Below are 13,229 nucleotides of genomic sequence, written 5' to 3' on the forward strand. Positions count from 1 at the left end.
GTGTGTGTGTGTGTGTGTGTGTGTGTGTGTGTGTGTGTGTGTGTGTGTGTGTGTGTGTGTGTGTGTGTGTGTGTGTGTGTGCATACACACACACACACACACACACACATGTATATATTATGGAATTAACTTTCTATGCCAAAAACAATGATTTGTTCAGTACAAGCAATTTGTTAAATACCAATTGTTGTTGACCACTTCTGATTTGCTCCAAGTCATCTGTGTATCAATAATAATATACTTTACTGCAATCTCTTGCTAGTAAAAGCCTGCTGAAGACAGAGGTATATAAAAACAGAAATTCATCCTGTAAATAAAGTATTTTCTACATATAGTTTCCATTGTATGTAGACTAATTAACAAATACAACTGTTGAAGTAACTAAATCATTTGATTTACACAGAGACCATATAATTATCAAGCAAATAAGGGAGTGTCTAGCTCAGTGCTTCTCAACCATTGTTTGCCGATGGACTCCATTTGATTCCTATTATACTCAGGTGGATCCTCATACCCATTCAATATTTTTTTTAATTCTATTATATTTTTATAATTAAATATTATTATGAAGATTATGAACTGTATTAAAAAAAATTGTTAAAATATTTTGTGTATTGTAGAAATATAACCAATTTATTGCAGCTAAAGTTTAACAAAAAATACTTATGTGGACACCCAAAGGTTATATGGTCTTCAATTGAGAACCACTGGTCTAGTTAGTCCTTAACCTACTAGAAATAGCAGATGAATCTCCTTCAAATCCCTCTGCAGTGTCTTTAGAGCAATGGAATTTTTGCAAGGCTAACATGAGACTTAACTACATTCCGCCAAGTGTTTGTTTCAATACTTACTTTCTTGTAATTCTGGCACCAGTTTGTACACAATGTCCTGCATGGTCCGGTCATGGCTGCAACACATATTAGTTACATGTTAGCACTAAATATAAACTGACATGAATGACACACAATAACATTAAACATGATGTAGTTTATATACAGGTTGATATTCTAAATATTAAAAATATTTACAGACAATACTGTCTTATAATAATAAAAATAACAATGTTCCATGCACCCATAAAAAAGCTTATAGAGAAACAACAGAAAGATTCCCAGCATAGGGTTTTAGGAGAACTAGTTAGGTTGAATGGAGCCTTGTAAAAGAACTGGATGAATAACAGATATTTAGATTATATCATAAGAGCAGATGACCAACAAAAATTGTTGTGCAGAGGAAAAGCCCTCAGAAAAAACATCAAGAGGATGATCTGGAAGAAACTGGATTGATAACATCACGGAGATGTCAGGATTGAAAATGCAACAATGAATAAAAGCATCAGAAAATTAGGAGGAGTGGAGAAAAGAGCTGAAAGTATTGACTATAGTGTGAGCAGGATAACTCATTGGCTGGTGCATTATACATCAGTAAAAGTCTTAATTGAAATTCTCAATGAAAAATATGAGCGAGTGTCACCCAATTTTTGAGGTTGGGGTAATACTTTTAGTAAGAGTTAAGAACACAGAGATAAACAGCTAGCCAAACACATAGCAACAACGATGACAATACCACTGATGCAGATGTTCTCATCATCATCATCATCATCATCATCATCATTTTTTCTATGTTTGCAAGGACTGGATGGGCTTTCTCCAACACAAAGTTGCACCACCTGTTATCAGTCTTGACCACTTTTTCTATGTGTTCCTTTTCTACATGTTCCTCCTGCTTGGATTGTTTGGCATTTCTTTACCCAACTGCCATCCTTCATGTGCATTACACATCTGTCAGTATGGTCTCTTTTCTTGCACAATATGGTAGATATCTTTTATAATGACTTTATTTGTAAATATATTTGGTGCACCATCATCCATACATATCTAATATCACACATCCAGTGAGCATACTCAGTTAATTTCTTTCTTGCCTTAGTGTATCCTCTGCATTCAAGACCCATATTCACTATCCCATAATACTGCACTTCCTACATAAGCATAATATACTCTGCCCTTCATTCAGAAAGGAATTCCCTTTGTTGCCAACAGAAGTAACAGCTCCATGAACACTTACTAGCTTGTTCATACTATGCTTTCGGAACACCTACCCTCACTGGTTATTAAGCCACCTAAATAACAGAAGCTATCAGCTGTTACAAGGAATCTTCTGAGAGTTTGAAAGAATCTATTTCATTGGTGTTTTTACTGCTATCTATTCCTTTTACAGACAAATTCTTTCTCGAGTCACATCCAACTCTTATGCAACTACAGTTTACAATGGATATACTGTATAGAATTCCCATCTGCTCTTTGTTTGCATATCGAGTATGACTACTTTCCAAATAGCAGGAGAGTCCTATTAGAGTCCTAAATAAATTTTTGTCTTTGTTAGATTTCCTTTGAGGCCTCTTGATTCTAGGTTTTACTTCTACATTTGCAAATTTTTCCCTAAACTTTAAACAGCTTCAGCTATGTGAACTAAGTCATTGGCATACAGGAGTTTTCATAGTCAGTCTTGAACCCATCTTTATAGCCTGGTAAACTACAATGAACAGGATTGAATGCAGAACCAAACTGATGGATTCGTGTCTGCAAACTGCTTTTTTTAGTGAACTCACTGCTCACTCTCACCTTGCTGACATTATATAACTTGTACAGCTCTCATAAGCCATTCATCTACTTCCTTTTGTGATATACATTTTACAGTTGGATGACCATATGACCAACCAATTTATCGTGTCACCCACACAAGAGATTGTATACAACAAGATAAAGATTATTGCTCTTGTTGGATGGATTTCCTGCATGAAGTTAGTAAAATCTGTTTTCTTTTTTCCTGCATAGTTTTTTGCAACATGCGGAACCGTTAATACCAACATTTTTTCTCTCTCATCCCTTTCTATTGAAGAGCATAAGTTCAAAATGTCAAAGACTTTTCCATCTTCCCCAAGTATCAAACTAATATATCTGCATGTTTTCCTTCGCCTGTCTTTTGGTTTCTGTACATCTGAACCAGTTTTTCTTTGATAACTGGATCCCCTACTTATTATTAACGACATCACAGAAAGGACGGTACTAGGACAAAATCTCACTGGACAAAATCCCCTGGTAGTCAATATTCCCCAGGATATTGTTCTTTCTTTATAATAAAAATATCTTAGGAAAGAGAAATTTTATAAAAAAAATTTTTAATATTTATTAGTTGATATTTTTGTGTAAAATTTTATCCAGAGGGATTTTGTCCTCGGAGAATTTTGTCCTGATACCGAATGGACTGGGTGTATGTTATTGTGTTACCAGTATAAGAAAAGTTGTCTTTAGTTAAATTTATTAGTCTTCTCTACTTCACGTCAGTATTTTTCTTCTAACATGTTGCCTGGCTGCAATTCCTAGAATCCTTGTCAATTCTATTTCATTCACACCTTATTTTTTGCATAATAAAGGAAGCGAATTATTACACAAGAGGTCTGGGGTAGTTAGCAATAAAGTGGGACTGTGAGTTCCTTTTAGTCCTATCACACCAAGAACTTATCAACTTCTCCAGTGCTGGTGCGACAAGAAAATGCACCCAATACATTCTGTAAAATAGTTGGCAATAGGTAGGGCATCAAGCCATCAAAATCAAGCCAAAATGATATGAATGAGCCCTAGTCTATGAGTAGTAGCAGCTCTCAATAAGAAAGGGCTTGGGGTGTGGTGACCTGCCCGACAAATGCCAGCATGGAAAGTGGATGCAAAACAGTAGCAGCAGCCACACCAGTCACCACCACCACCACCACACATCTCCTGATTGAATAAGCTGCAAGAGGTGAAATTTGAAGGCTTTGTCAACCAAATACATATAATAAATTTAACTCTACTAGAAGTATTGGGTCACATTCAAACTATCAAAGTCAACAGTAGTTTAATAATTGCAGTTCCATTACAATTTACATTAAAAAAACCAGTTAGCTACAAAATCTTAACTAAAAGGAATCATTTCATGAATGAAAAAGATGAAAAAATTCAGGCCATTAGTTCCTGTCACATAATTACACACTTTTACATCTATAAATAACTGTAAAAACATAAAATACATACATACTTACACGTGTTAGAACAGTCCAGAGAGAAAAAAAATAGGATGATGATAATAATAATAATAACAAGAGCAAACCTCTACCAAGGCAACACCAACAATTAGCCAGAGATGATTTTTTAAAGTGAGAATACCTGAAATAAACTCGCCTGCTCTCACAAACAAGAATACTAAAAATGAACCCAACCGCTCTCAAAAATTAAGTAAAAAAACAGGAAAAATAATCCAGAATCCTTGTCCAGTACTGAATTGATCCCAAAATCTTATCAGTTCATGCCTGTCATGAAGTCAAACATTCCTGAAAGTTTCATCCAAATCCATCCAGCAGTTCTTGAGATATCTTGTCCATGGACAAACAAACAAAGAAACAAAAAACAACACCTCCGCCTTCACTAAGGCAGAGGTAATAATAATCCTTTCTACTATAGGCATAAGGCCTGAAATTTGGGGAGAGTAGACTAACCGATTACATCAACCCCAGTGTGTAACTGGTACTTATTTCATTGACTCCGAAAGGATGAAAGGCAAAGTTGACCTTGGCAGAATTTGAACTCAGAACGAAGCGACAAACAAAATATCACTAAGCATTTTGCCCGTCACGCTAATGATTCTGCCAACTCGCCACCTTAACAACAACAGCAGCAACAGCAACAACAACAACAATAATACATCACAGGTGCATTCAATCTGCTCAGTTGGTCTTTCCTCCTTTCTTTCATACTGCAGTAGATGATAACAGCCCCGACTCTACTGTGCAGTAAGCTACCTGCCAGGAAAGTGACCTTTACCATTATCAGTTTCAACCTCATTCATGCCATTGTTCAATACATTTGTACTTGACATTTTGGTGATATGGTGACACAACCACCAGTGTTTTTATTGAGACACCTCTTCTTGAGAAGTTGCCAAACAAGGTTAAAGAGTCCACCTCCACCCCCACCCAATGAGACAGACTTAACCCTGCCAGATGCCAACCAAGTATCTCATGGTCTTGGGGTGAGCTTACAAGTACTACACTTAGCCCAAGAGTGACCTGGAGGTAGTTATGGTTAAGCGTAACCTCATTATTCCCATATCAAGATTCCACAGCCTGATGCCGTTGAACGCCATACCCAGGACTATTAACTACTGCAGTAAACACATGAGCATTGTCTCTAATATGAGCAGTAAACACAGGGGCAAAATCTCTGATGATATTCTACTACTTTCCTGAACTGGACGATGGAAGAACTAAGACACATAGACTGTAAAACCAGAAGGACAACATCCACATATAGGTTGTTACATCCTAGACACAGTGTTGATAGGTTATACCTACCATGGAGGGAGAGAGGGAGAGGACTGATAATAACAGAAGATTGCATAAGAGACGGGAGAATGTGATATAGAAGAGTATGTGAGAAATAACACAGAAAGACTGATTTCAGTTGCCAGAGGGGAGAAAGAAGTTGTGGAGACTACAATGGAATACAAGGAAAGAAGAAAGAAAGAAGAAAGAAACAACTGGAGAAAAGAACTACACAATCAGCATCTCAGACAAACGCAGGATGTCACAGCAGATGAATTTTGTCTATGGCTAAAGAATGGAGAACTTAAGAAAGAAACAGGAGGATTCATAAGTGTTAAAAGCCAGTCATTTCAGATGAATGTCATTAAGGCAAAAATAGACAAACCATGAATAGTCCTAAGTACAGAGTATGTAATGAGAAAGAGAAATCCATTGTGTACATAAGTTTACATAGTCCTTAGGCACAGAAGGAGTATAGACATAGGCACAATTGTGTAGCCAAGGCATTACACTGGGACATATTAGAGCAAAGATTTGAAGTAGGCAGAAAATGACACCAACAACAACCAGAGAGTGTAATAGAGAAGGTCTTACAGGATCTTAATTTACAGACCGATAATGAACTTCATGCCAAGCAACCAGATATTATCAATCAGACAAGGAGTGAAAAAAGAGTGCTTCATCACAGATGTGGCTATATCTGCAGACATGGATATAGCAGTCAAGAAAAGGTCCAGAATTTGACTAGGAAAATGCAAATAAATAGAAAACAAGAGAAAAGGTCTGTCATTCCTTAACGAAACTAGTAGACAATCAACACTACTATGGAACAAGAAGAGAACAAAAATACTGTGGAAATACAAAATTACAGATAAAGGTTTACCTGAGGTAAAAGAACAGCTAAAGCAAGATATCCTTACCAAAGCACAAAGAATCCGCTGGTATGAGAAACACCAACGATTCTTTAAACAAAACAAACAGTTCAGCTCCAACCCCAAAAGATTCTACTAAAATAGACATCAATGCAGCACCAACAGCAAAAGTGGAAGAATTTTGGAAAGAAATATGGTCGGTGAAGGAACAACCTCAGAAAAGGTCTATCAAAACAACAAACTCAGCACCTGAACAACTCTGGACCCCTATAACAACTGGAGAGGTCACCCAGACACAACAACAACTAAGCAACTGGAAGGCATCCGGGCAAGATAAGATCCTCAACTTCTGTTTAAAATATCTGACAGGAACACATAAAAAAGCTGGCTGAGAAAATTAATGACATACTAGCAGAGCCAGAGACAATGTTTGAATGGGTCATGGAAGGGAAAACTATCCTAATTCCCAAATCCACTGAAATGGCAAACCCATAAAATTACAGACCAATAACTTGTTTCCCTACAATTTACAAAGCTTTTCTGCAATATCGCACAGAATGAGCAAGCATCTGGAAGAAAACAACCTGTTTCTAGAAGAGCAGAAGGGATGTTGCAAGGGCTCATACAGCTGTAAAGATCAACTAATGATCAATAAAGCCATAACTGAAGACAGCCACAGAAAGAAGGATCTGCGTATGGCCTGGACCGATTACTGAAAGACTTTCAATAGAATTCCCCACACATGGATCCTAGAAACACTAACCATGAACAAGGTAGCACCAACAATCATAAAATATATAACACATTCCATGAATAAATGGCAGACAGTGCTACAGCTCCAAACAAAAGAGTGACTCATAAAAACCAAAGCCATCCCCATTAGAAGAGGAATATTCCAGGGAGACACACTCTCTCCACTCTTTTCTGCTTGGCATTGACACCTTTATCTGACATGTTAAGTAGAACTGGATATGGATACAACTGTTATGGTAAAACAATCAGCCACCTCTTATATGTGGATGATCTAAAACTGATCTACAAATAATAAACAGCTGGAAACACTACTAAAGACAGTACATGGATTTACCAAAGAAATAGATACGAAATTTGGATTAGAAAAATGTGCCAAAGCAACTCTGTAAAGATGAAAACTAGTTAAGAGTAGTAACATCACACTAGATAAAGCAAATGAAATAAGAGAATTAGACCAAAGCCAGACATACAAATATTTAGGAATCAATGAACTAGATACAATACAACACACACAAATGAACGAGAAAATAAAAAAGAATACTGTAGACAAGTTAAATTAATACTGAAAACAGATCTTAATGCGAAAAACAAGATAATGGGTATCAACACTTTAGCCATCCCAGTTATAAGTTACAGTTACAATATCCTTAACTGGACACTAAATGAACTAATCAAAATAGATAGGGAAACAAGAAAAATAATGACAGGATTTAGGATGTACCACCCAAAACCTGACATAGAAAGGTTATATATACAACGTTTAGAAGATGGTAGAAAATTATTACAAAATAACCACCATAGGACTACAGGAATATCTACTTCAGAAGCAAGGAAAACTAATACAAATAGCCACAAAACATTAACAAAACAAAAAAACTGTTTTCAGTCTTTTAGGAAGCTGAGAAATACAAACTAGAAGTCATACTACCTAACAAATACGAAGAAGAAGAAGAAACAACAAAAGCTGTAAAACAAATGAAATCCAAACTAAAACTAGAACAGCAATGGACCATGATAAAACAATGGCAACAAAAGCCCCTTCATGGCAAATACTGGGCTAAACTAAATGCAAAAGAAATAGACAGAGAAAAATCCCAGCAATGGTTGAGAAGCTCAGGACTCAAAGCAGAGACTGAAGGATTTTTAATTGCAGTACAAGATCAAAGCTTTCCCACCAGAAATTACCAAAAACATATAATGAAAAGAAACATAACAGGTAACTGCAGAATATATGTGGCGATGGACAAGAAACAATAAATCATATTGTCTTTGGCTGCCCGGTCCTGGTTAAGAAGGAATATATTCACGGACATGACAGAGTTGGGACCTACATACACTGGAAGCTATGCCAGCACTATGGAATAACAACAGAAAAAAGATGGTATAGGCACACACCAAACAAGTTCACAAAAAATAAGAAAGCAACATTATGGGATATGCCAATACACACAGATAGAGAAATTAAGGCCAATAGGCCAGATATAGTTGTCAGAGACTATGAAGAAAAAATGCTTTCTAATTGATGTATTAATACCAACAGGTGACAATGTTTCTCCAAAAGAAATGGAGAAACTTTCAAAATATAAAGACCTGGAAATGGAGGTAACTCGAATGTGGAATCTAAAAACAGAAACAACTCCTATCATAGTGGGCACATTAGGTATGATAAAAAATATTCAGACAAATACATAACAAAAACACCAGGACTAACAAATATATATAACATACAGAAAATAGCACTACTAGGCACTGCACACATCCTACGTAAAACATTTTCAATACTATAACTATAAGAGCATCACAACAAACAACAGCACATACCCAAGGCACACAGAACTGTGTAGTGAAAGCATGTTATAAGAGACTACTGAATAATAATAATAATAATAACAACAACAATAGTTTCAAATTTTGGCACTAGACCAGCAATATAGGAGGGGGTCAAGTCAACTACATTGACCCCAGTACATAACTACTACTTAATAATGTTTTTTTAATTTTGGCATGAGGCCATGATTTTGAGGGAAAGAGTTAATGAATACCACCATTCCCCAATACTTAACCGGTATTTTAATTCTATCAACCCAGGAAGAATGAAAGGCAAAGTTGATTTTGGTGGGATGTGAACTCTGACCATAAAGAGGAAAAAAATATCTTGGGGCATTTTGTCGGACGCTCTAACAATTCCACCAGCTTGCCATGTTTTGATGATGGTTTCTGATTAAGGTGCACGACCAGCAATTTTTAGGGAAGAGAAGTTGATACCACCGACCCCAGTATTTTACTGATACTTTATTTCATCAGCATCAACTGAATGAAAAGCAAAGCTGACTTCAGTGGGGTTTGAACTCGAAACATAAAGGGCTGCAATTAAATATTACAATGCATTGTATCTGATACTTTCACACCTCCACCAATAATAATAATTTTTTTTTCCTTTATCACTGCTACCCACACCCCTTTGTACAAGAAAAATGTTATCAAGAGAGGTTACCATACATATTAGGGATGGATAGTTATATAAAAATGAAAGGATGCATAATGACATTATACAATGACTTCTAACAGTGGCACAAATAATAGTGGCTGAAATTAGAAGAGAACCACTCACCTGATGTAATTAAGTGGGTGACTCTGATGAATCACAATTTCACAAGTAGGGCAAGTGTTATTGTCATCCAGGTACTGAACCAAACAGCTTTTGCAGACTATAAGATAAAAGTATGAAACCATTTAATAATCACCAGTAACAATGTTTATATCTAATGAAAAATTTAGACTGTTCAATACATTTGTGTTGTTTTTCGTGATGTGTTGCTCCAGCTAGTCCAAACCAACTAGACATGAGTTATATAGGTAGGCAGGAGTGAACAGTTGGGATCTGTAGATTTATCCATCACCACTTAGTGAGGAATGGATTGAACACATAATGTGCAATTTTCTTTTTTAATTATTTCTTTTAGTGCTCCAACACAAATACATACATACATACAAATACATACATACATGAATGCATTATATATATAAAGTGAATTGCATCATAGTGCTGTTTTCTCACAGACAGTGCCCAACTGATCCTCCTACACTGTGTAGTCAACAAAATCAAAAACAAACAATGTGCATGTGTGAAATCAAAAATACAAAATGGCAATAATTTACCCATCGCACCCTCTGTGTGTGTGTGTGTGTGTGTGTGTGTGTGTGTGTGTGTGTGTACACTGTATTAACTAATCCGCATAGACTTTCATGTGTGTGTGTTTGTTTGTGTGTGTGTACCATTTGTTACAAAGAGATTAATACCCAGGCAAGATTGGAACAATATATGATGGTTCTGATAAATTATTTGGACATTATATATTGTTTCTTCAGGTTTGCCAAATGTGTTGTGAATGATCTTAATGTCTTTGTACACCACTTAATTTAATTTTTTCTATATGACATGAACATAAAAGTGTTGCAGATGATTTCTTCTATTTTTGTTTGCTGTATGAGGTACATGTGCAGTATTTTGATTTTATAGAGTAGATGAGTCAGCAAATTTAGACATTTGTATTCTGTGTTATTCAATTATATTGATTACAAGTTTCTAACAAGTTAATCCCTAATGTATTTTTTAGGGTGATCTGAAAGAAATATCAGTAACTCAGTACAGAACAAATACTAGAAAACAGTTGGTTTGAAAAGTACTACTTCTACAATTTTCATGCCAATCTTTACACCTTCTCTGAGACACATTGGTAAAAGACACACACATACACAGGTGTATCTATGGCTGTATGGTTAAGATGTTCACTTTCCAACCATGTGGTTTCAGTTTCTGTCTACATGGGTGGTTCCTTGGGCAAGTAAATGTCTTCTACAATAGCCCTGTGCCAACCAAAACCTTATGAGTGGATTTGGTAGATGGAAACTTAAAGTCTTTAACGTCAAATGGTAAAAGCAAAATGGACATGATTTAATCTAGACTAGATTCATTCTACTTTGTATTGTCTATCATCATTCTTTGAGGTTAGCCTTGTGAGCCTCAGAACAGAGTTAAGAGTACTCATTAAGGATCCTTTTGAAGGCAGAGTTTTATAGCCAGATCCCTTTCCTGTTGCCTCTTCAAAAAGAAAACAGGGATATAGTGCAACTATTCTATCTTGCCCCAAAATTTCAATTGACTGATCTTATTCTAGTACCTTATTTGATGAAACACCTAGTGACGGAGATTTTATACACAAATTGTGCTACTATAGCTAACTGGGCTATAATGACAGTACTGAAAGGTACATCTATACACAAAGTATCTAAGGAAAATTGGCACTCTATTGGTTACGACAATGAGGGTTCCAGTTGATCCAATCAATGGAACAGCTTGCTCGTGAAATTAAGATGTAAGTGGCTGAGCACTCCACAGACACGTGTACCCTTAACGTAGTTCTCAGAGAGATTCAACATCATACAGAGTGTGACAAGGCAGGCCCTTTAAAATACAGGTGCTACTTATTTTTGCCAGCTGAGTGGACTGGAGCAACACGAAATAAAGTGTCATGCTCAAGGACACAATGCATTGCCAGGAACTGAACTCACGACCTTACGGTTGTGCTAAGGAAAATTATTTATAGTTAAAACACCACCTTCTTGCTAATAATACCCACAGAAAGATTTGAACTCAGCACTACAAGGTAACAAAATATCCATCTATTTTAGAGTACTCCCACTGCTTGTATGTATAAGCTGTAAGGACAGGAATCCAGTTCTACAAACAGTATGTATGTAATATAGTGAGTTGAAAAACAGAGATTATACAAGCAAATGGTAGACAAAATCTTCTAAAACAATGTTTAAAATTGACCAAGAAGCAAAGGAGACATTGCCAATAAAATCAATTGACTGGTGGCTTTTAAATAATATAGACAACACATACTAGAGTGGATCTGGTCTATAATTTCCATAGGTGAACAGTAAACACATTTTAGGTTTACTAGATCAGAATCACTACAATCTGCATCATCCATCCCCACTAACAACTCGTGTTTTAAGACCATTTTCCCTGTTATGGTGGGGCTAGCTTTGCAGGCCCCTTTACAGCCTAAATCATATTCATCATTGCACACTTTTTCAAGCAGTGTTTGACAGCTAGATACCCTTCTCATTGCCAACCTTTTTAGCTGACCCTTACAACAAGCAGGGATACTATACTCCTGTTCTATAGTATCCGTACTGACAACCAACTAATCCTACTTGGATTATTCTCCTTGCTTGTTGATTTAGATATTAAATACTTCTGGGGTGATTTTTATCTGGTAACTGATTGCATAAGCTGATCGAAGTTTTCCAGTTCTACATTATAAGTATGAAACCCAACCAATATGTATATTTAGTATACAAAATACTCCTAAGGTGTTTTTCATGAGCTATTCTGTTGATATTCCTAATCGGTTTCATTATATTATCTTTGTCTCTCTATGTTGATCATTTTTAGCTTTGCCAAATTTACTTGCAAAATAAAAATCTACTCAGAGCTGAAAAAACTAAAGAACTGCATTTAGAATGTCATAGGTATTATAAACCAACAACTGGCAAGAGCCAGCAAGAGAGTCTCTATGTGTGTGCTTGATTTACTAAAAGTAGCAGCTAAATCTTCCTTAAATCATACTTTACCATCTTAAATCATATTTTGCCATCTTAAAAAATAATAAACTATGTCTGGAAAATAAAAAGAAAATAGTCACAACTGAACCACTTTTGATTATAGATTTGCTTAATCAGAACCTTTGGGCTAAACAACAAAGATAGCTATCCACCACTTAGATAGACTGTTATTGCTAAGCCTAATGTTGTGACTAAGAGGGCTGAAGTATAACTGCAAAAGCATTTGCAAACCAGAAATTGCTGAAAACATTACTCAAGACAAGAAAAATAAAGAAGGTATCAAAGAATTAAAATAAACAAATGAAGACAATCTAATTGGCAAATGCTGAGAATAGTTGTACAATAAAACAAAGAACTTCACTTACATGTGTGCAGACATTCTGTGATGGTGGTCGCATCAATGAGGTAGCCAGAACACAGTGTGCATGTAATGTGAACATTGACTGACTTCAAACGAATTCTCCGCTCCATCATGGTGTCAGAAGAACTGACATCCTCATCTGAAATAGAAACAAAATGTGCATCAAAGATAGTGCATGTATGTATATACATATGTATATTTAAGTATATATATTTGTACATTTATATATATATATATATATATATAT

General features: G+C 35.9%; 1 protein-coding gene across 1 annotated transcript in view; it reads right to left on the bottom strand.

The window, feature by feature from the left end:
- Window positions 1-13,229, bottom strand: part of LOC106872045 (polycomb group RING finger protein 3) — a 106,225-nt gene that overhangs the window by 20,318 nt on the left and 72,678 nt on the right. Inside the window, exons 3-5 of the mRNA XM_014918883.2 lie at window positions 12,987-13,121; window positions 9,596-9,692; window positions 852-907 (exon numbers count right to left, since the gene is read on the bottom strand). Coding sequence (XP_014774369.1) covers window positions 852-907; window positions 9,596-9,692; window positions 12,987-13,095 — 262 coding nt within the window. The 5' untranslated portion in view covers window positions 13,096-13,121. The remainder of the gene's footprint in view (window positions 1-851; window positions 908-9,595; window positions 9,693-12,986; window positions 13,122-13,229) is intronic.

Source organism: Octopus bimaculoides, chromosome 18 (assembly GCF_001194135.2).
Source record: "Octopus bimaculoides isolate UCB-OBI-ISO-001 chromosome 18, ASM119413v2, whole genome shotgun sequence".
Taxonomy (NCBI): domain Eukaryota; kingdom Metazoa; phylum Mollusca; class Cephalopoda; order Octopoda; family Octopodidae; genus Octopus; species Octopus bimaculoides.